Genomic DNA, 24619 nt, shown 5'->3' on the forward strand with positions numbered 1-24619 from the left:
GTACTGGTAAGGCAGAAACGTGACTTTGAGTGTCCTGAATCAAAAGCTTCCTCCCAGCCCCTGAGAAGGCAGGGTGTTGAACAGGACCCGACACATCTTCTTTAGCAAGTGGAGGATGGTTAGTATGGAAGACTCTGACCCAGGGGCTGTTGCCATGGTCTTCAGTAACAGCAGTTTTATGGCTACGCCCCTGTGCTGTGTGATCCCAAGCAGCTGCCACCCCTCCCTGGGGCTCACTTGCAAAATGGGGTCACAGCATCTCCCTCCGGGGAGTGTGGTCAGGTTTTGAAGTTACTATGAGCAAAGCACTTCCAGAAGTGCCTGGCCCATAGGGGGCGCTGTGTGAAATCTCACTCTGATCAGTATTTCCAGGCATCCTGGGAGGTGTCCCCAGGAAGCAGGCTGGGCAGGTATTCCACGCCCATCCCCCTTTTACAGACCCCGGGAGCACATCATGCAGGCGTGAAGCCCCTTGCCAACGGACGTGACGGAACGTTGGAATCAATCCTACTTCTGACTCCAATCTCGTGTGGTTTCCACGATGCCACCCAGAGCCACGTCTCGCACACCCACGCTGCGTCCCACCACAATTCCTCAAGTAGAAAGTACTACCGCTGATACATCACTAACTATTCCGTGAAAGTGTCTACGGCAAAGCAAAGCTGTACAACTGAGCTCCCCGAGCAGTGGCTGGCCCATCACACCGACACACTCTCAGCGTGTGATTCCCCAGGAATCCTGCCGAGCGCTCATGCCAGACACCTGCCCCTTGGCCAAGCTCCACTCTGTACGCTTCGACTCACGAGATGCTCACAGCAGCCCACATGTGAGTCCCCTTCACCAGCAGGAAACTGAGGCACAGAGCAGCTGGGTAACCTGCCCAAGTTCCCACAGCCCATGAGCAGTGTCTGTGTGTCTGGCCTATTCACAGTTCAGGGACTCAGACCCAATCCTGGAAGCAGGGCATACTGGTGCTTCCTCAGAAGATGGTTCCATGTCCTGAGGGCAAAGCTGAGAAATGAAGAGTCACCGGCGTCAAGGATCTAAGTGGCGCCTGCGGATCTCAAGTTATAAGGAAGAAACCCAGTCTTCCTGTTTTATTCTTCTCATACTCAAAATGGGTGCCTGGTTCTCCTTTATCTACCTCATAACTCTGACCAAAGATTAATGAGTCACCGTTCACCGGGCCCCAGTGGGGGGAGAGCTGCGTGCGGCATGGCCTTATCACCCACGGCCAGAAGAACAGCTAGCTACCCTTGCTACAAGCTGGACCAGGGGGCGGCCGCTGAGAAGAGGCTTCTCTCAGGCCATGGCTGCTGAACAGACGGCCTCCCTGTGCTGTCACACCCAGACCCATCAAAGGACCCGGGCCTTCTGCATTCACGGGCTCCAGGAAATCTGAGTACAGGCACCATCACGGGAGGAGGAAGGGGGGTTTCCAGAAAGACCAGAAACATCTTCAGTTTTATTCACATCTGGCTGAAGAGGGGGCCACGACATGGGAAGATTTCCACGAGACACCAACACACGAAGTTACCAGAATTCAGACACGTCGTAGTGTGCAGAAGCGTCCTTGGTGTCACGGCAAGTGAGAGGAAAATACAAAACTACTGTAAGGTCCAATTCCAATTCTGTGAAATATTTCTAAAGTTTAGACACAGGAATGATGAGAAAGAAACGCATCCCAGTGTTAAGCCCGAATGCCCAACACAGCACCCAGCACATAGTAGGTAAACTATGAATGTTTTTGAAAGGCAGAAGTTTCACTAACTGGCTCTTAAATATTCATTTTTTCTTTAAAAAAAAAAAAAACTAGCATTAATACTAAATCATTTGCCATTTAAGTTTAAAGAGTTCCTTCAAAATTTTTTTATCTGCATTGACTTTTGCTTTTCTGAGAACCGAAAGCATGTTCTACACGGTCTTTATTCTTTGGGACTGCTAATTTGAAGAGAACTGTCACTCCCAAGCATGGAGCAATGTGGGGTATTGACATCGTATTGAATTATTTAAAGGAAATTAACAATGCTTCCTGTCCTTGGACAGCCACGTCTGCGAGAAAAGCTGTTCACAGCTGCCTCAGGAGGGTACCACTGCAGAGGACTGAGCATTTCTCAGCACCCTGAAGTCTCCAAGAGAATCTGTACGTTCTAAATAACTAAGAACAAAGGCAAAATTGAGGTAATAACTTCTCCGTCCCCCTGGGAGCTGTGTGAAAGGTCCCAGGAAATCATTTCCTGGGGGTCAAGTTTAATGGGATGACATATTGCTCATCATTCTCACAGAAGCCACGCAGGACACTGGACCACGTGCAGCCTCTCCTGCGAGCTGGGCACCTGGGGTTCACAGGGGCACCACCCTCCACCCTCTCCTCATAAACTGGCATTCTTATGGCGATGATAAACCTATCAGTGATCACAATACCCGGACACGACAGCTACCTGACGGGAATTCAGGGGCCATGGAGCATGGGCCCTGCCCTAGTGCGAGGCAAACTTTGGATGGGTGGTTTCATTTCAGAGCTAGCTCATCTCATACCGTCATTCTGCTCCGAGACCTACCTCCAAACACCAGGGCTCCCCAACCTTGTGTAAGGAGTGGCTCCTTTTCATGTCCCTGAAGACTTGAGTGCTGACAGTGAAGTCTGAGGGGGGGTAGAAGTGCTGACAGTCATGTCCCTGAGTGCAGCAAGGGAGGGGGCACTGCTGCCAGGAAGAAAGGGGAACAGAGTGAGGCTTGGGAGGGAGGGGGACGCAGTCACCAAGGCATTCACGGCCCCCAGCCTGACTTTCTCCCCTGACCCCACACTTCTCTACAGACTCCAAGCAAGGAGGACTGTGGTTCCCGATGCGACCCCAGGACTCTTCCACCTCCCTGCCTTCCAGCCTGGGGCCCCCTCTAGTAACATCTTAAACACAGTCTCCTCTATGCAGCCTTTCTGCTGCATCCCTGCCCGCTGTCCCCACCTCTGCCTATCCTTCCCCCAGGGGACTCGGCCATGCCTTGCTCTGAGTCTCCACCGAGTCAGCTGGCCGGCATTCCCTCTCCGCCCCCCTCTCTCTCTCTCTCTCAACTTACCTTACTGAATCTTCTATTAATTTAAACCATGTGACACCACTGGTATTTCTACCCTACAAAAATGCAATCACATATGGTTCCACCCAATACTAGAGCTATGTGGAGATCTGTCTAGTCACCTTCCCCTCTGCTGGTCTACAATTTTTCGGAGAGGGGCGACTGCACCTCCATCTCTGGACCCCTGGGAAGCATCGGGCAGCACACACCTTGAGTGCTCAAGAAGCATGTGCCATACTGAATTTCAGCGCAGCTTGAGCTCTAGCACACCTGCAGCTTTGGTTCACTGCCTGCCTACTCTGTCTGGGGCTTTCGACGGGAACGTGCGTGGTGTTCTGCAGCTCCTCACAACCACCCTGTGAGGTAGGTATGTGCCCATTTTACAGAGGAGGAAACCGACTCAGAGACGTTAAGGAGCATGCCCAAGGTCACACAGCGAGTAAACGGCAGAAGGGGAATCTGGACCAGGTCTCAGTCAACTCATGGTGCTGCTGTGTAGACTCGGATGCCCGTCCAGATGTTGACTACTGTGCTATCAACAGGATGGAGAATTTAGGGCCATAAAGAGAGACCTGCGATCCAAGAGGGGCTATTTCACAACAAAGAAATACCATTTTAATTGTCTTTTAAAAAGAAAATGCCTGTGTCCTTTGTATGGGTGTATGACTACTCTAGTTTTTAAAGGGTTTATATGAGGAAAAAATGCCATAAATAAATTCTTCATCCTTTTAAATCCCAAATAACAGAACTCAGGATTAAGAATATAAGATGGAGCACAAAACCCAATTATCTTATGTTCTGATATTCACCCAAGAGCAGCAGAATGAGCATAGTGGGTGCTCAAGACTCTGGGAGATAGGAAATTGGTGGAAATAAAGGACAAATCCCACAAAACAGCAACCACCTTTCCAGAACAATTTACATGGTTACCATATTACCTGGTCCTCCTGTGGTAGGGGGTGAAAGGGGTATCCAGGTGGATTAAAACCGTCCAAAGGCCACGTGAACTCCCAAAGTGGGAAGGGGCCACGTGGCCAGCAAACTGGGGCAACCCCAGGGCCCTGGCTGGCTACAGCTGTCCCTGTGTCTGGACTTGGAAAGCCACCATTGCCGGAAGCCAGAGGTCTGCCCCCCAGAAAGGGCAGCCCAAGCCCTCAGAGGAAGCACTGGTTGCCCATGGCTGGAGGTCTCTGGTCTGGGAAACAGAACCTCCCACTCTGCGTTTCTCACCAGCGCTCATTTGTAAACAGGAATGTGAGCCATTAAGCAAGCAGGAGTCCATTTTCAAGATCGGCCCAGCTTTACAACTAAGGTAATCCTATTCTGCCTTGTCACAGTGGTGACTCACCTTACTGTCTCCCACCAGAGATGACATGGTTTAAACCTCCAATTTTTCCTGGAAGGAACCCAGCAATACAGGGGTTTAAATCCCTGTCTGTTTGCTTTGTTTTCTAACACGGTGCTGAGAGCCAAGAGGCAAGGCTCCCAAGGGCAAGCGCCCCAGAGGAGTTTGGAGAAGAAATGTATCTAAGGTTACCATAGACCACGGCATCTTTATTATCTTCCCATGGCCTTTTCTCGGGGTCTATACTCCCAGAGGGGCCTGTGGTTTATGAGGACAAGTTGTGCGCGCGCACACACACACACACACACACACACACACACACCCCTCTGCCCAAGATCTAGATCTGGGAACCTCAGAGCCAAATCTGCACGTCACTTCAATTCTGTGGGAGCTCCCAGCTTTGAGATGTGTCAGATTAACCTGATCCTCCTCATCTCTTCTGGGCCTACCCTGCTTTTCTTCTTTTTTCTCATTTCTTTAAATATTCATTTCCAATCTTTGTGCATAATGTGAAGTCTTCTAAACCACTTCAAATTTTGGAGGGTAAAAAAATGTCCTATAAACAAATTCAAATGTATCTACAAATACAAAATCAATCATTTTGTAATGGGAAAGAACTGTAGTGGAGTCTCCCCTAATAAATACAAAACTCTTCAACGGATCCATCCTAAAGATTAGAAAGCAGACATCCACTGAGTTTTCTGCTCAGCATCCATTCATGCTGTTTCCGGTAGTAGTACCTTGACTTGTTTAGGAGGTACCACCCCAACCCTAAAGCCATGTAGTTTACATGGAGTGGACCCCTCAGTCCAACTGTACTCAGCATATTACATCCCTTGACCACAACCACTGGTTCAGAATTATGGGGGAAGAGAAGATCACTCTGGACTTCAGCCTACTTTCATGAGGGGACATCAACCCAGGGCCAAGGAGAGAAACGGTGTCCTGGTAAATGGGCCCCTGGATCCAGCCATGCCTGATGCCTGCCACCTGTGCACTTTTCAGTCAATACACTGTTTTTGCTCAGGCTAGTTTGGGTTGGGTTTGAGGAGAGACAGACAGAGAGAGAGAGAGAGAGAGAGACATCCTGACTGGAGTAGGCTAGTCATCTAAGCCAGACTGACCTCAATAATTATCCATCCACGAATCAAGGGGTAATGTGGAAAGAACTAGAGACACTCCAGGAAGAGTACATGAAGGCTTCATGAGGTTCATGCTCCTGGCATGATGAGGGGTTGTTATAAGGCAGTTCTTTGGAGTAGGCACCCGGTACTTCTTGAAAGAAGAAAGACTGTGGCTTGCGGCCACTGTCTGGGACAGGGAGAGGGACCCTGAGCAACAACACCTGTAGGAATCGACGTTCGGCCCTTCTGTTCCTCTAGCACCGCAGACACCACTGGCCACGCTGACCAACTTTAGGATGTGGTCTCCAGAAGGTAGGAGCCACGGGTACTGAACAGCACCAAATCTGCCTCCTAGCTTTCCCCAGCTACACCGCCTTTTTGTGACAGAGCGCTTGGAGAGATGCTTTTCACCTGGGGAAAGGGAAGGTCCGAAGCTGAGGCATGTCAAGACAGAAAGCAGACAGAGCACGTGGCGGCTTTCATTTTCACCGGTGACTCAGCACCTGATGACACAGAATGCTGACCGGTCCTGGGCATGGCCACACGGATCAAGAATCAGGATGTGTCACCAAAAAAGTTGCGGCAATGTTTGTGTACTCTACCATTTTGTTTCTTTCTGAGTTTATAGCCCCCTTCAACAAGTGGCTGGGCAGTATTCAAATATTAAATGCAGTAGAATGGAACCCAATGAGCTAGAAAGTACAATTTGCTTCGCCAGGAAAAATAAGAGAGAAAGGAGTATAGAAGGAGGAGCTGAACACATTGAAGAAACAAAAACCCTAAAAAATACTAAAGCCTCCAGAGATAAAGATCGGGTATGAAATAATGTTATTCAGACCCCACTTGGCTAACAGCTATTGGCTGTTGGGAGAATTCTGAGCCCACCTCTTAGAAAGAAAAAGAAGTTTTAAATTTTGTCTCAGAAAAGTCTGTTGTGATGGTTAATTTTATGTGTCAACCTGATTGTGCCATGGGGTGCCCAGATATTTGGTCAAACGTTATTCTGAGTGTTTCTGTATTTTTGGACAAGTTCAACATTAAAACTGACAGACTAGCGGTACCTGGGTGGCTCGGTCGGTTAAGCATCCGACTCTTTTTTTTTTTTTAAAGATTTTATTTATTTATTCATGAGAGACAGAGAGAGAGAGAAGCAGAGGCAGAGGGAGAAGCAGGTTCCCCACAGAGCAGGGAGCCCGATGCGGGACTCGATCCCAGGACCCGGGGATCATGACCTGAGCCAAAGGCAGACGCTTAACCGACCGAGCCACCCAGGCGTCCCAGCATCCGACTCTTGATCTCGGCTCAGGTCATGATCTCAGGCTGGTGGGATCAAGCCCCATGTCAGGCTCCATGCTGAGTGTGGAGCCTGCTTGAGATTCTCTCTCTCTCTCTCTCCCCCCTTCTCTCTCTGCTCCTCCCCCTCCCTCTCTATAAAACAAACAAAAATAAAAACAAAAACAAAAAAACCTGGCAGACTAAATAAAACTGATGCCCTCTCTCATGTAGGTGGGCCTCATCCAATCCGCTGAAGGCTGATCCTCCCCCAAAAGGAGGGACTCCTCCTCCTGCCTGGCTGCCTTCAAGTGGAGCACTGGTTTTTCCATGCCTTCAAACTGCAACCTTGGCTCTTCCAGGGTCTCAAGCCTGGCAGTCTTTGGACATGAACTCCACCATCAGCTTTCTTGGTTCCCAGGCCTTCAAACACGGACTGAACTACATCACAACCTCTCTCACATCTCTAGCTTGCCTACCGCAGATCTTGGGACTTGCCTGTCTTCAACATGGCGTGAGCCAATTCCTCACAGTATATCTCGTTATACACGTATACACACACACACACCATTGATTCTGTTTCTCTGGAAAACCCTAATATATTTGGGTTGTTGTTTTTTATGTGTTTTCTCCCCCAAGCAAGAGGGAAAGGATTATTTGTGGGTCTCTAAAAGAAATCAGAATTGTGAAATGAAACAGGTCTTATAAATCGTGTAATCAAATTCTTTATCATTTTTATTTTAAATCTCTAGGTCTAGACATAAAAGCACCTACCCAGGATTACACAGAAAAGAACAAAGCAAAACCCAGACTTTAAAAACGAGGAGTGTTCTATGTATAACATGGAAGAATTTTATTTTGAAACTACAACATCTTTGGAAGAATAAGAGATCCATTTGAGGTGCACCTGGGTGGCTCAGCTGGTTAAGTATCTGCCTTTGGCTCAGGTTATGATCTCGGGGTCCAGGGATCAAGTCCCGCATCGGGCTCCCTGCTCAGCGGGGAGCCTGCTTTTCCCCTCTCCCTCTGCCCTTCCCCCTGCTTGTGCTCTCTCTCTCTCCCTCCTTCCCTCTCTCTCTCAAATAAATAAATAAAATCTTTAATTAAAAAAACAGAAATCCATTTGAGAAAAAGGTACTGGTAAGAGCCATTCCACTAAAGAAGCCAATGAGCAAAATGACAAATTTTATTTTAATTGCTAAGACGGTAAAATCCTCGTATTTCTTTATCATTTACTCACATATCACATGTGTACAAACAAGGACACCGAAAAACAAGCAACTCCATCCACCCATCCAACCATCCAACCAAAGCCCACAAACACATGTCACCTCGGAAAGAGAGCTCAGGTCTGTACAGGTCGTGCTATTCTAGCTTTAAGCTCCATCAATAATTCTCACCTCTGAAAGTGAGGTAACTTTGGTGGGAACTAATTACATTCGAAATATGTTGTCAAACAACTTAACACTGATGCAAAGAAACTGTAATCAGAGCTACTGACAAGCCACCATTTTTGTCATTAAAGGTAAAGCCAAACCAGGACACTACCGTGGACGTGGCCAGTGGAAAGCAACATCTTTTCTTCACGATGTTTCAAAACTGGGAGCGTGTGTGAGGGACCAAGTGTGAGAGTCTATGCGAAGCACATATGTGTGGGACACGTGGGCACACCTGCGTGCAGGCAGAGGTAGACAGGTGTCATCAAATATGGCAGACCACGGCCTAGGGTCCGGAATGGCAACGGCCAGCTCATGGACAGCACCTCCTTCTTCCCTTGCCGGCGTCCGTGTCCCTGGGCCACTCTGCTCAGAGCTGGCGGGAGGTAAAACGTGATCCCCATCCCTACATTCAAGGGATGCAGAAATGAAGTCGGCCTTCGCCCTCCAGGATCTCATCTTGGTGAGAAAGACCAGGATCCAAAGGCAAGGCAAAACAGGAAGAAGAAGCCTTTTTACAAAGCAAAGGTCACCTCTTCTCCAGCTTAGCACAGAGACAGATGTGGGCCCTCAGAGTCACTGCCATCTCCCACTAACTAGCTGTGTGCCCCGTGTTTCTGAGGCTCAGTCTGTCGGGTCACCTGAGGGTGCCTTCCAAGGGCCCTGCCTACCTCCGACATGCTCCAATTCTGCAGGGCGAGCAGAACGCAGAGGAGGGAAACTCACTGGGTCCTCAAATGGCTCTAAGTACAAATCCAGTGTGCCTCGATTTCTGGACATGGCCCCTATATCATAAGAGGATATATTTACTGAAGACACAAGTACATCCAAGGAGAAGAGGCAACGTGTGCATGATAACATTTTCTTTTACGAGAGAAAAGCTCAACATGGCCAAGAAAAATATTTTAGGGATAAGGTATCATGAATGGGGATTTGAACCATCATTTCAAAAGATGCTTTTTGGCTAAAAGAAAATTTTGCCAACCTGTTTTGTTTTCCAGGGGGGAAAAAATACTTCTAAATATCAGATATTGAGAAGCTGGAGATAAAACATATTTTTTTTCATTACAGTATCATAAACAACAAAGGAAAAGTAGGTATAAAATAATTTCTTAAGGAATTTGGAATAAAGGGGGCGCCTGGGTGGCTCAGTAAGTTAAGCATCTGCCTTCAGCTCAGGTCATGATCCCAGGGTCCTGGGATCGAGCCCTGCATCGGGGTCCCTGCACAGCAGAGAGTCTGCTTCTCCCTCTCCCTCTGCTTCTGCCCTGTCCCCCTGCTCATGCTCTCTCTCTCTAATAAATAAATAAAATCTTTTTTAAAAAAAGTAAAAAGAACTTACTCGGGTCATTTTGAATAAGGGAGATAATTTTACTTTTCAGCTGGTATTTACACTAAGTTAGCTTTTTAAGTGAAGGTCAAGGCTTTACTGGGATTAAAGGTAAAATGTCAAATGGCTAACCTTAATATTGGGAAATCAGCCAAGGCATGCAAAAAATGAATGACTTTCTAACAGACATCGCTGGAACGCTTAACGAAGTTCTTTCTGAGGCCATCCTAATTCCCGGGATACCCAGACACCAGCAGAGCACTGGTGCATCTCTCCCATCTGCTTCCTCGGACAGTGAGGAGGTTCCATGGTGACCTCAGCATGTGCAAAGTGAAGCTTCTCCTTGCAACCGACCTCCATCTCCATTACTTGCATATGGATCTGAGAGTCCCTGCCCTTAACAGTGCAATCTCCCCAGACAGGCAAAATGCCAGTGAGCTCAAGAAAAACCATGCTCAGCAATTACTTTGAGAGAACAGGAGTTGATTCCCATGTGTTGACCTAAAATATAAGCCCATCTACCATACGCAGAAGTCACTGCTATGGACGAATTGGAGGCAGAAGCTCAGGTCCAAGAACCACAGGCTGCAGAAAGTGGTGTGAATCCAGCTAATGGAGGGCATGTGGTACTGTGCCTTTAATGAGATTCCTGCTAAAGCGAGGTTCCTTGTCCCAGACTAGCCTTTGGGAAGGAATGCAGGTCCATATTATGCCACCAGGGACCATGAGCAGCCCCGAGCAGAATCGAGGAGGCAGGAGGAGGAGAGGGGCTGACTGGGACTTGTACTGTCCATACTAGTCGATCCTCTCCTTAAAAACCAGCGTATCTCCTACAAAAAGACAGAGACAAGCAGCCAAAATGGGACGGAGTGTGGCGGTAAAGACAACAGAGGGGCTGGGTGTGCCTGGGGATCCAGTTACCACTCAGGAAATTTGGAGTGCTTCACTCTGAAAGAGAAAGCAGTGTTGATAAACAGCACCCGCCTTCCCTACTGGTGGAGACCAAATGTTTTAAAATGCAAATAACAGGTTTCTCCAACAACCCTGGAATCTCTCCTGGAAACATTTCCATAATTCACATCTTGTTAGCCACAGGAGCCCCAATTACATTTCTTCTTTTCTCATCTCCACTAACCAATTATTAGCATTAGATACCATACTATTTTCTGCTAATATGTTTCCTGACAACATCAAACTCCGGAGGGTCTTCCTGGCATAGTAACAAAGTCACGGTGCAGACAAGGGCAGATTTATGAGAAAACGTTATTTAAACCTCCTTGGTGTTTATGAAAACACTATCCTAATTGCATAAAAACTAGTAGTGAATTAATTGAAATAATTTGGAAAAAAGTTCTCTCCCACATTATAAAAGGAGGGATCCCACTGGAAGGATATAAGGATATAAATATTCCAAAGCAATGGATTCCCCCAGGCAGGACCAACCCGACACCATCTCATTCAGAATGGGAAGGTACGCAAGAATCTGGGGAAAGGCTCACCAGCTCCATTCACTAACATCCCTGGTTCCAAAACGACACTGGCCCCTTTCTGTCATCGCAGAAAGAATCGAGCCGTTGCCAATCAGATTACTTGAGCTGGCTCCTCTGTTGTCGCCGGGCCCATGTCTGGGCTGCCGTGATGTGGCAGAGGGCAGCCTGGCTTTCCTCAAGGTGGACCCTGCCTGAGTCAGCTGCTTTGTTAGTACAAGTCAGGTCAAAGAGAGTCCTGAGGCAGGAAAAAAAAAAATCCTAAATTTGTGTGTGCACGTATGAACAGGGAAACTGAGAACGCACACACAGGAACTGGAGTCACCGCATCTTACTCCCGTTTCTTCCCACCACTAAATGGACGGGCCCACCTGCTAACATGTAGAGCCCAGAATAAGGAGCACGTATTCTCATCTAGGGGGCTCCGAGAGAACACTTAAGTTTCAGAGTTCTCTCAAAGACCATGAAGGGTTCCCTGCTTCTTAAAGTGAGATTCATCTTCCTATGTCTAACACACGCAGCCAATAAAGAAGAAAAAAAAAACAACTCAGGTTTTCCTTGAAAAGATTCTCCTCAGAGTACCTAGGGATATTAATGCCCTCAGGTATCAGAGGCTAGTGATCCAGAGCGATTATAAGGCAGCTGACCCAGGTGGGGTCTAACCCGGAGCAGAGAAACTCCACCCTCGGCCACACCAACCCCAGGGCGGGCTGCCGCCAGCGAAGCCAATCCGCGGCCAGTGTATTTCCCTATCTCCAGAATGTAAACATACCTGGGCCTCTAAATATTTACATCAGGTAAAACCAACAACAACCAAAACAGTAACAAGCAAACCACACACACATACAAAAAAAAAAAAGACTCCCCAAGCTGGAAATAACCTCATCTGATCACAATCTTTTGGATGCCATTTGAGTGATGAGCACCAGAGGAGAAAATGAGGACAAAGGAGATAGTCCTGCTATCAGGGACATGCCTGAGTCACTGGAGATCCTGTCTCAATCCTCAGCCAACCCACAGAAAAAGTCACCAGCAAAACAGTTATTACCTTTACACGTGAAAAGCCTTATGTTTCAGGGAGAAGAGGACTTATATACAGTCATCTTTACCCAATATTTGGTTCCAGGTCGAATCTGTTGAGGTTGGTGTTTGTTCAAATATGAAGACCACTCACAGACTTGGAAATCTTTGCCCCATAAGAGTGTTTACCTAACTTCCAATGAGAGTGAAGGGATAATTTTAAGAATTAAAGCACATGGTCTAGCTTATATTTTTAAAATTCTCAAGTTTACCATCAGCTGAGAGATGAACAAAATATCCGTATGATGGAATATTACTTGACTCTAAGTAAGGAACAGAATACTGATGGATGCCACAACATGGATGAATCGTGAGAACATTAGGCTGAGTGAAAGAAGCCAGTCACCAAGGACCACATCTCGCTCAACTCCGTATGTACGAAATGTCTGGAATAGGCAAATCCACGAAGACCTAGATGAGAGGACGGCAGATGCACTGGGGGAAACGGGGAGTGTCAATAGGTATGGAGTTTCTTTTGGGGATGATGAACATGTCCTAAAATTAATTGTAGTGAGTTGCAAAACTGTAAATATACCAAAAAACCATTAAATCGTACACTTCAAATGGGTGAACTATATGGTATGTGAATAAACTTATTTTTTGATGTTTCAATTGGCACAGTTGCCATTAATCTTATCTCTAACTGCTTTCTCTTTGAATTCTGAGCACACTTCATTTGAAATGAATACACAACTCTGGGAAACAGGCAGGATAAGAATTACTATTCCCATTTTACAGGAAGCAGAGGTCCGGAGAGCTTCTATTTTCTATTTTCCACTGGCTGGCTAGGTTTCCGCCAGGCACAGGGAGGAGTGTAAACGAGGGGTGGGGGGCGGTGTGTCATAGGCCTTATCATCCCCCAAATCAGGGAGGGATTGATAACCAGCTCCTGCCAAACGTCTAGAAATGTACATGGCTGGGTCATACATACATGCTACTAAACAAAAGACATTTGAAAATGGCACTTGGATTACTGGAATGCAATTCTCAACAGCATGAAATTCAGGTTAAACAATTTAGCTCAAAACGCAGGGGAGGGAGAAGAGTCATCTCTTGAGCTGATATCCGGTGGGGTGAAAATACACCCAATTAGATGTGGCCATATAATTTTCACATCAAACATCCTGTGCTCCCAAAGGCAACTGACGGCACAGCTTGCTGCGGATTTTCCCAAGTTTTCAAGAACAGTGACAGCCCTCTTCAACAAAGCCATTTAACATAACAGAAGGTTAAAGTGGGAACCACAAACACTTGCTTTTCTTAATTTACACCTTTCATTTACTTCCCCAGAAATGTCATGGAGGAGCCATGAAATTTATGATGTACTGTCAATAGAGGATTCCTTTTAAGAACACGATTTAGAAAGCAAAATGGGAATTCCAGAAGGTAATCTGGAACTATACCTTTAAAAACAAAGAAACAAACAAACAACTTGTAGTATTCCAGGAGAAGCAAGAGGATTTGTTTTGGATCTCTCGCTTTCAAAAAACAAAAGATGATTAGAAGAGGAGAAGACTAGGGTTTTGAGAAATGCAAATGTGCTGACTTCACATGCTCTCCTCTACTAACCATGTAGGACACAAACCCACTGCTCACCACAGCACACAGACCACAGCTCACAGGGCTACTCTGTGTCACAGATCTCTCTGAAGCCTGAGCAGCTACTCGTTTTTATAACATCATGCTCATGTAGTATTAATCTTTTTTTTTTTTTTTTTGGAAGAATACTCTAGTAAACCACCAAGATATTTTTTAAGTACATAAAGTAATTGGGGGGAAAAAAAAGACAAGTTAAAATGTCCATCTGCAAATTGGTGTGCCACTCACTTTAAAATCTTCTTTCCTATACCTGCATCTGTTCTTTAGTTTCAGGAGGAACGGCTGCTCAGTAATCACTCAGGTTAAAGCAGGCTTTCTCCACCTCAGCACTACGGACATCGGGCCACTCTGGCGGTGGGGGCCGCCCTAGCAGCATCCCTACCACCCACTAGATGACAGCAGCATCCCCTGCCCAGCTGTGACAACCAAAAATGCAGCCAGACATCGTCAGATGCCTCGTGGGGAGCAAAATCGCCCCAGCTGAGAACCAGTGAGTTACAGGTAACTGGCAGGAAAATACTCCCCTGGCGTGGGCTGATCCAGAGGCTCTCAGATCACTGTGGCAGGAACAGCAAAATCACCCGGCCCTAATCCAAATCCCCAGAAAGCTATGGTGTTGCAAATGTCCCCAGGAACCCCTCAGTGACCAGTGTGCAGCCTTCAGCCATGTCCAAGGTCCCGGGAGCCCTACAGTTCTTTTAGCATGGTCCCTCATGTTGTCATTTACAAATGCAGGAAGTGACAGTACTAGCAAGATTAGTACACAGCTCAAGGCAAGGCGGAAGGGGTTCCAGTTATGTTCAGATCTCTTTAAAATCACAGAGCTTTAGTAATCTGCTGATCTATAATAAATAACCTAGTCCCTCAAGAAAACTCGAGCTCATACCTTCTCAGAGTCGGGGGAGTCTGTGGGTAGCCAGCTGGCAAAACAATGACATTTTTACCTCTGATCTCCTTAATGAAAGAATCCAAACTATAAAAAAAGCCAAGTCTAATTTATAAATCTAGAATGTTCTGCGTAAAGCGAGTCAGTCTCCAGGAGATCCAAGGTCACATGGATTCTTAATGAAAGAATCCAAACTATAAAAAAAGCCAAGTCTAATTTATAAATCCAAACTATAAAAAAAGCCAAGTCTAATTTATAAATCTAGAATGTTCTGCGTAAAGCGAGTCTGTCTCCAGGAGATCCAAGGTCACACTTGTGCTCAAGGAAGAGAGGTGCTAGCCTCAACACACTCGCTGACCTTTGAGGGATTACAGTCAAGCTGACCACCCTCTGAATGCCACAGGTAAGTACTCCCCCGCTGACCACCACAGCAGCCCACCAGCGATGGGACCCAAGAGGCCAGCGCAGCCCCAGACACAGGGCTATGAGCCCCGGACCCATCGCAAGACCCCGGTGCCGCCGGTCCAGAGCGGGGAAAGGCGACAATGCATCATCATGCCCGGGGTGTGGTTTGTTTTCTGGACATTGTGCCAACAGCTTCCGCCCGGGGTCATCCAGGCCAATGGGGTGGGCAGCAGACCAGCTCAGTGACTCAGTGCCGAGGCCGACAGTTTGGGAGGCTCAAGAGAATGGAAACGGGGCCGGAAGCAGCTCCGAAGGGAAGAGTCAGGAACATCTTGTGACCATTTAAATCCAGACACTTTCGTGATCACATCAAAACCTAGGCTTTCAGGGTTGACACACTGATAACTTGACAGTTCTTTCTCTACAGACCCCAAGAGGAAAGGGAGCCTGGGAACTCTGCTCACTGTCAAGTGTTCTAGACTGGAAAGGCACCTGCTTGAAAGACAGACAGACAGACACACACACACACACACACACACACACACACACACACACCACCAGGTGGACAGTGTGGGACCGTGTGCAGCCCTGACCTGCCACCCACACACCAGGCCACCTGGCTCTGCCCTATGGAAACACGGCCGGTCACCTGCATCGTAGGGTCCATCCCCCCAGCTCCTCCCTGGGACATGAAGAGTGTAGTCACTCCAGCTCAAGGGCCAGGTTCATCACTCAGCACTTAACACCTGAATTTATTAAGAACCCTGGTCTCTGCATTTCTCCCTAAGACACCAGAAAGGTCTTGGACCCAATGCCAACTGCCACATCATTACCATGACCATATACAGGGAAGCACACTGTTTCTTGTGGGGTTTCTTTTTCCCCCACCCAAAAGGCAGGCAGGAAACAACAGATGGCTAGAGACCAGGTAAGAACCAAGCTCTGAGCACCCACCAAGTCACCTGCTATCATATAAAAACTTCTCATATTCCACTGCCAGCCTTCTAAGCATGAACACCACCTGGATGGGTTCCTTTGATTTAACTAGCTTATAAGCAAGTGAGTGATTTGAAAAGCTCTTTGCCCGCTTATTAACAGCCATTTGCCTGAAGAGTCATTCTCCTTGGGGAACGTTACTGGAGAAGGGGCACACCGACTACTTCCCTCAGCAACCACACAGCCCTAGGCCAGCACCCCCCCCGCCGCCCCGAGCCACAGGAACCCACTCATTTTAGGAGAGGTGACAGTCCTCCACGGATCTACGCCAACGTGACCTGCCTGACAGGGTCTGCACCATCCCCGTGCCAGGCCGGCAAGGACAAACCTCAGCAGGACAGTCAACCAGCTCACACACAACCTGCACAGCTGTTTCAGGCTCGGCTCGGGTTTCAGTTCAGGCACCGGCAAGGTTTGGTCCCGGGGCCCAGTCCCAACACCGATCACATGCCTTATAGCTGCCGCACCCAGAACAGAAAAGGTGAAGGACTCCCCCATCCAAAGCATGAACCAGTGGGGAAAATCGGGAGGACGGGGGTGAGAATACACAGAGAAAATGAGGTTTCCGGAAACTCCCCTGAAGTCCCCCTTGGCACCCAAGGCCTTGGTACCACAGCGGCACGTTCTGCTCTAACCCCACAAATGATAGGCCCCCCAGCATCTCCTGCCCAGTGAACCTTCGAAGCAGGCCCCCCAGAGGGGAATGGTAGGGAACCTCATGCCCAACCCTCCTCGGGCAGCACGCAGCCCTCTCCCTACAGACACTGGAGCCCCCAGGTATTAAAAGGAAGGAGTTTGTTCCATCCAAGGTCCAGATCTAACCCACCAGGCATTCCACTACTCATGCCAGCATCTCGTTTGTACTCAAAAGTTCGCTTGGGTGTTTCTATTGTCTGGCTTCTTGTGGCAAGCAGGGTCATGGAATTCGAGGAGAACGAGGTACCGAGAGGATCTCTTGGACAAGCTTCCATCAACAGTTTCCCCATTTCACTAAGGGAAAGGAACAATCACAAAAGACCCCACATTGTAGGATTCCATTTACATGAATGTCCAGAATAGGCAAAGCCACGAGACAGAATATACATTAGTAGCCATCTAGGACTGGAAGGAACTGGGGGAAATGGAGAGTGGCTGCTAATGGACATGGGGGTTCTCAGGGTTGGGGGCTGCACAGCTCTGGATATAATGACAACCATGGAGCTGTACACTTGAAACGGGTGAATTGTATGGTATGTGAATTATATCTCAATAAAGTATTGGGGGGAAAAAAGTTTCCTTGCGCTATAGCAAACATGGGCTTTTGTGGTCCCCTGGTTGAGAGTCACCTTTAAATACCGTCTCAGGTAAAGACCCCATCTGGAAGGTCCTTAGAACGTGTCTGGGTAAGTTATTAACCTGCTTGAGACTCAGGGGCCTCATATGGGGGTAATAATGATATTTACTTTAAAATGTCACGAAGATTCCATTTAAAGGGGCCTATAAAGAGCTTAGCACAGGCCCTGTTGCTTTTTCCAGCATTCTTTCCTCACCTGCAATGTAAGGCTTTGTCCAACTTAAAAATAATAATAATAAAAGCCGAAGGTTTGGGAGTTCTAGGGAAGCTATATCTGCAACGGCAGGTCCTAAAACTGTACCACACAACTGTTCCTGCACGGCTGTCCTGCCAGAAGGCCTTGCCCCAGGTCAGCGGAGAGGCCCCAGCAAACGGGCAGGGGAAGACGCCCAGAATGACACTGGAGTCTCCAGAATGGGGTGGCCATGACCAGTTCTTAGCTCAACGTGATTTAGCCCTTATGGTCTCCTTTATAGGGGAAGGGAGAAAATTCACGAAGAGCATCTAGTGGATACCAAAGGGCTGAGAATTTCACAACATTCACTGAATGCGAAATTCAATTACTAATAATTTTTTTAAAAAGCTGGACCCCTGCAAATTCCCCCAGTGACCTCCTCACCACCAGCCAGTCATGTGATCCAAGTGCGAGCTGGCATCTTCTTCCACGATGGCCCCTCCTCTCCTGGCCTCATTCATTGATCCAGAAATAGCACCTGACCCAAGCCAAACCAATTAGAATCCGGCCCCAGAACGTTCTCTCAGTAAATCTGGGGCAGTCCCACCAACCTTCTGCTGAGGGTGAAAGCCCATGATACCACCCTTCCTCCAGACCCTCCCACCTAAAAGCCGCTATCAGAGAAAATGAAAACAAGGAGACAGAGGGGACGTACTCACAGGTGTCCAATTACTCCATTACAGGAGGGTTTTTTTAGGTCTTAAAGGGGGAGGGGATTCCAGATTAAGTAAGTTTTCTGTCTTTTTTTTCAAGATTTTATTTATTTGTCAGAGAGAGAGAGTACGCACAAGCGGGGCAGGGGGGAGGGCGGCAGGCAGAGGGAGAATGAGGCTCCCTGCTGAGCAGGGAGCCCGACGTGGGGTTCAATCCCTGGACCCTGGGATCATGACCTGAGCCAAAAGCAGATGCTTCGCCGACTGAGCCACCCAGGCGCCCCTCCAGATTAAGTAAGTTTTCAACAACACACGGATGATAAGGAATGGGACCAAAACCTTTGGCCTGCCTCTCTGGCTCCAAAGTTTTGGTTGGTCCATTCCACTACAGTATACCAAGCCACTGCTCCTACTAAAACTGTCTGCCATGGGGCACCTGGGCGGCTCAAGTCAGTTAAGTATCTGACTCTTGGTTTTAGCTTAGGTCATGATCTCAGGGTCGTGGGATGGAGCCCCATGTCAGGCTCCTCGTTCAGCAGGGAGTCTGCTTGAGATCTTCTCTCCCTCTGCCCCTCACCCCCACACGTTTTCTCTCTCTCCCTCTAAAATAAATAAATAAATCTTTAAAAAATAGTAATAATAAAATAAAAACCCTCTTCCCTAAGCAAGGCCCCAGAGCACTCACTGAGGCCCTTAGCTGGCCCTTAGAGGTTTCGCAAGGTTTTGTCCAAAATACGCGTGTGCACATTCAAACAAATCAGCTGCAAACAGAAGGGCCCCTCTCCCAAGTCAGCACCAAAATAATTAAATGTGGACTCCTTGGGGCCTGTGTGAGTATGTGTGCGACAACATGCATACGGATATGGCTCCCACACCCCCCCACACCCCCCCACACCCCTGCCATAACAGTTCTATCACTAGATGTGACAGAACACAGGGCTTCTACAGTGCAGGTGCTCAAAGACAAGGCAGACACCACACCCACGCCATCTCTGTAGAATTCGTGCTCAGAACCCTGCGTGGGGAATCAGCAAATGGACCTCTCCAACACAGAAAGCATCACCAGTGTTGCCTCAACTAGGCTTCTACACAGCTGGTTTCATAAGGAATCTCAACCCGGTTGATTCATCAGCCCTTGCAGAGCTCCATGGCAACAAGCAGATGTGAGAACAGGTGAAGGAGATGCCCTTGGTGTGAATACACTAAGCTCCAACTGTATGCACAGTCTCTCAAGAAGGGTAAGATCGGATTGGTCTGCTTAATGAGGCATGTCCCAACTCCACTTCTGAGTAATGCCCAAGTATTCAGAGTTGCTTGGGCCGCCCCAGCACATCCTCCTGGAAGGCTCCTTTGACTCAGGCAAGCTGAAAGAAACAGCTTTCTGTTATAGACACACATCCCCCTCTGAGCTAGACACACCATTCACAGTGCCTACCACACCCACCATCCACTTCTAAGGGGGTCTACCCCACCCTGGGCTGCACATTCTGCACCATGTGGCAGCCCCTCCCTGCTAACTGGACCGAAGGCAGCATCTTACCCAAGGACACCAGCCAAGGCTGGCTAGTGGTCAGTGATGTCGACAGGCAAAACCACACCATCCAAACAAGGGTGAGCGGGGCCAAAATCTTGTTCTTGGGTTGTTTTCTGTTCGGTTTTTTTTTGTTTGTTTGTTTGTTTTAATTGGGGAACTCAGAAAGAACTGGAAGCCAAAGGTAAAGGGATAAAAAGAAGGAATCTGCAAGGTGGAAGAGAACATGGAGAGGCTGAGGGAGAGCGTGCAGGTGCAGAGGAGGGGAGCTGGCCTGTAGGCAGGAGGGCCCAAAGCTGACCCACAAAGATGGGAAGAGATGCAGCCAAGGCCTGAGTGGAGTGGACAGGCAGCTCTACTGCTGAGATCCCTCCAACAGCCAGGGGTCCCGAAAAGACCCCATTTCTGGGCCTTCCCGAGCCAACACCTGTTGGCTGTGAATTCTGTCCATGTCTCCACAAGGCCCAGATGCCAAGGCAGAGTCTCTCTTCCCTGATTCCATGTGTAGTCTCATAAAAAAAAACCTCCACATGACTCATAGTCACCGAACTGCATCCCCATATTCCCCAAGGCCCATGTCCCACTCCTTCCCTGGATCACTCACAAGGGCTTCTGGGTTAAGCACCATTCAGGTGGGCCAATCTTTAGCTAAATAAATAAGTCTCTGTCAACTGTCAACAGTGAGCAAGAGCATACAAAACCTTTATGTACAAAAAAAAAAAAAAAAAAAAAATCACTGCATTTTACTCAGTCAGAACATTATGTCCAAAATGGGAAGTTGGTGTAAGCTTCATCAGCCTTTTTTTTTTTTTTTAAGAGAGTTAAATCTAGACTGTTTTCACATGTGATAAATAGTCTCCCAGGACCAGAGCTCCTCAGCAGGTTTAATAAGGCACTTAAGATTTAAAAAAATAAGAACTTTCTGAAAGGGACTTCAGAGTTTAACTGAAGTCCATAAAGTCGTATTAAATGTCATGGAGGAAGACTTGTACCCAGTTAAAGAGGTTTTTAAAGGGTACCCAGAGATTAAAAAAGAGAAGAACAAGGACGAAAATCCTGGCTCTCAAAGATTATGAGGCTCTGTACATTTTATTTTCCACTTTCTGGTCACAGCAGAGGACAAAGATCATTGAATCTCTAAGTTGCCCAGCTATCGCGGACCAAGAAAAATCATACGTAACTGCTATTTTTTTTTTTTAACTCCTGAGGTCAAACATGCCGAGACTTGCCCACAGTCACACGGCAAGGGTCTGGCATGAGTAACACAAAGCCCAGGCTCGCTGGGTCTGAGCCCCAGGAACCATTCCTTGTTGCCCAGGAATTAAACTTTCAACACACTGAAAATTTCTGTGAAATCTAAACATAATTACATCAAAAACCTAGCACTACTTCTTATGAAATCTAACAGAAAAATATACTGCTTCTCAGAAGCTTCACAAGAGAGCCTTGTGTTAAATTTATCTACCTATTATATGCATCTAGCCCTTGGCAACAGAGAAAAATTATAGCTGAGTATTTCTGGGGGGAAAAGAGGTACAAAGAAGTTTGTGGATAATAAAATCACTTCCAACCCAAACTGACCCATATTTAAAAGTCCAGATCCAATTAATCTGACATGAGTCAATTCTGTGTTGCAGCCCGAGCATTTGAAAATTTACTTTGGGCTGAGTGTTACCAGAAAATTCTTCTGCCAGTGGTCTGCAGTTCATTTCTTTGTATGACAACCTCGACGCCCAGAACTCCAGTCCTTCTGGAGCCCATCCTACAGGCTCTTAACTGGTGGATTTAGTTCAAGGTCCTCAAAGTATGTATCATTGTCCAATCCACATAATATGTTAATAACCACAGGCTATTATGTTGATTTATTCAAAACCGCTCACAGCAGAAATGCATATTCTTTGGGCCATTCTTCCACTGTATGTTCAAATGCATCACACTTACAGTAAGGTTAATGTGTGGTGCCCATTCTTCCCAACAGAATACAAAAGAACGGCAGTACATTAAATGCTCAAATATCGCCTTCTGATGAGCCTCTGTATTCACCGCTCCCATTCACGCTGCAGCCCGACTCCTTCCAATGGGGAGATGGGCTACAGAGAGGTTGGAATGTGGACAGACTTTCGATGGTGTGTTTATGGAGAAGCCAGCTTTGCACAGCAGCCCATCTATCAATACCAGCAACTCCCTTTTAATGGTCAAAAGGGACGTGAGAACTTGGGACTGCAGAATCTTCATTAATAGAATCCTGCAAAATTGGTCTGCGTGATCTTCCAAGTGCTGCTATCTGGCACGGTCATGTCTAATGACTCTGGTTTGCTTTCACTCTTTCTGTGCAGCTTAAAAATCTGGTCCACACGAATTCTACACCCTTATGTGATCAAAAGTGGGCTTGGAAGCTTCTTACATAGCATCCTTTTGAAATGGAGAGCTCCAGACGGCACAGCCTTTACTCAAATTATACCCGCACCCAGATCTAGCTCCTCCCTTCTGAGACTCCCATTATTTCTACGTGTTATTTCTGAAATTTAGATGCATATAATAGGTAGATAAATTTAACACAGCAGTGTTTCTTTCCTCCTGAAAATCTCTATTAGATTAAAGGCCCATCTTTCAACTGATGATATATTAGAATTTAGAAAACATGGTATTGCAAACAGTAATTCTCATGCCCTTAATGCCTGCATTTTTCTGGCAGCTTCTTGCCTTCATGCACTGACACAAACCAAATAATAAGAATTATCATAGCCTTAGATTGATGCAAAAGACTTACCATTTGCAAAGCACTCCAAGGATTAATGGCACCCCCCCAAACATTGGGCAAAGCAACATTTCCTGTTTGAAAAGCGTTTCTACCCCAGACCATCTGACCCTTACAACATCTCTCACTCGTGACCACAACCCACGAGGGAGATAGGTATTATTTTCCTCACTTTACTGATGAGGAAACTGGGAGATCAGTAACTTCCCAAGATGACACAGCAAAGAGGCAGCTAGCTGGTCTGAGAGAAAGCCGGCGTCTGTCCGTCTCCAAAGCCAGCACTCTCAGCTACCACGCTGCACCCTGCCCTTCACAAGCCCCGGCTAGCCCCACTCTTTACAGATGAATACGCTGAGCCTCCATATTAAGCAGTCAGGACAAAAAAAAAAAAAAAAAAAAATCACACAACGGCGAGTGGAAGCCAAATCCTATGTGAGTCTGAAGACAGGAAGTACTTTTTCCGATGCACTGGACAAAAATACAGTATGGTCCCAAATAACTCCCTTAAACTGAAGGAAAAAAAAAGAAAAAAGCGAAGATGTGTGTCCTTTACTTTGCACCCCGTGAGTGTTTGGGATGAAGGCTCCACCTCTCAGAATGGATCTGTGAATGTCTGCTCTTCTCTGCCCTTGACCCCACCCAAAATATTTCCCAACTGTTTGGATATTACATTTCATACTTCTAAACAGGAGGCTGTTTTCCCCACGTTCAAAAACAGGCCTTCTGCCAACCCATGAGGTTGCTGCCTGATAAAGAGCACTCGCGCAGGGCCCACTACTCACCCGGCCTCGCACTGGGCTCCATTAGGAAAAGCTGTCCCCAGAGCCCCAGCCCTGCCTGGCCCAACTTCCTGGCCTGCAGCTCCACGACAGGCAGGTCAAGGAACCTGGCTAGACTCCACTTTTCTCTCTGTAGAATGGGATGATCCTTCCATCATTTATTTACTCAAAGCCATCCATTCACTGCACGAACATGTGGGGAAACGGGAAGGCAGAGCGCTATTTAGGTCAATGGTCATTAGAAGGGACAACAGTAATAAACAAGTTTAATTGCACGGCCTGCTCCTCAACCAATTCTGGCGAGACACTGATTATACTTCAGCTGAAAAAGCTATGGGCTGCCTCGAGAGGGGACGGAATTTCACTTTAAGGAATGACAAAATATTTTCCCAGGCCCTCAGCTGCTTCATTAATGCTTGCCTTATTTGGGGAGAAAGAAAAACTGGCTGAGGCATCCGTGGTAGTTTTATATGCCGTGAACTGGCAATGTTTTGGAACAAAAAACAACTTTTGCACTAGGGTACTTACTGCATCATTATCGCATTTTCCAAGCCCGGCTGCCGCCCGGCCAGGCACAAAAAGAAGGGGCCGAGGAACAGTAGTACCTTCACCAGGGGCAGGCTGTAACAAGGGGGCTTTAGAATAAATCTTGGTCTGGGTGCGTATTTATGGCAAAATAACCCACGTGCATTTACCTTATAAAAGTGTTACAGGTAGGCATACTTATGTAATTTATTTAATGTTCTTTAACATCCATGCTTACTTGGGTTTCATACAATTTATTAAGTTTTCAGTCTGGCCTGCAGAAATGGGAAAAATAAAAGCAGATGTGAACGTACTATTTAAATGTTCACCAACCTCCTGCAAAGCCTGGAAGCAGCTAAGAAACACCTCGGCGGCTGCCATTCGGAGCCTGCCCCGGCCGTGTCCCTCCCTTCCGCCTGGGGGAGGCCTGTCCTTAATGGGGACGAGGGTCTCTGCAGCGGGCTGGAGTCAAAGAACAAACAGCTCAACAAAGAAAAGCCTGATGCCTGACTGGAAGCCTGGTAGACATCCCAAAGGAAACGGTCCCTGTTCAGGAGACAAGAAGCAAGATGGTACAGACCCGCCAGACACAGCCAGTCCCTAACACCTCTCCAAGGAGTGAGGTACTCCCCCCTCCCCTTCCTCCTGCCCAGAGTTCCCTGGACTTGTCCATTTCAGGAACCCCACAGCCTTTCAGGCCCACTCTAGAGCCTACCGGGCGACACACAATCACCCATCCAACAAAACACATGTAACACGCTTTGTGCCTG

At 47.4% G+C, this 24619-nt stretch overlaps 1 protein-coding gene across 35 annotated transcripts in view; it reads right to left on the reverse strand.

The window, feature by feature from the left end:
- Positions 1–24619, reverse strand: part of TCF7L2 (transcription factor 7 like 2) — a 190580-nt gene that overhangs the window by 69233 nt on the left and 96728 nt on the right. For 12 of the 35 annotated variants that reach the window (XM_081823494.1, XM_081823499.1, XM_081823498.1 and 9 more), the window contains one exon: positions 2562–2705. The exons of 20 other annotated variants lie outside the window; for them this stretch is intronic. In XM_081823494.1, coding sequence (XP_081679620.1) covers positions 2562–2705 — 144 coding nt within the window. The remainder of the gene's footprint in view (positions 1–2561; positions 2706–24619) is intronic. 3 more of the 35 variants (XM_081823493.1, XM_081823501.1, XM_081823517.1) reach the window with 1 other exon arrangement.

Source organism: Leptonychotes weddellii, chromosome 6 (assembly GCF_054177405.1).
Source record: "Leptonychotes weddellii isolate Sample4059 chromosome 6, ASM5417740v2, whole genome shotgun sequence".
In the NCBI taxonomy this organism is placed as follows: Eukaryota; Metazoa; Chordata; class Mammalia; order Carnivora; family Phocidae; genus Leptonychotes; species Leptonychotes weddellii.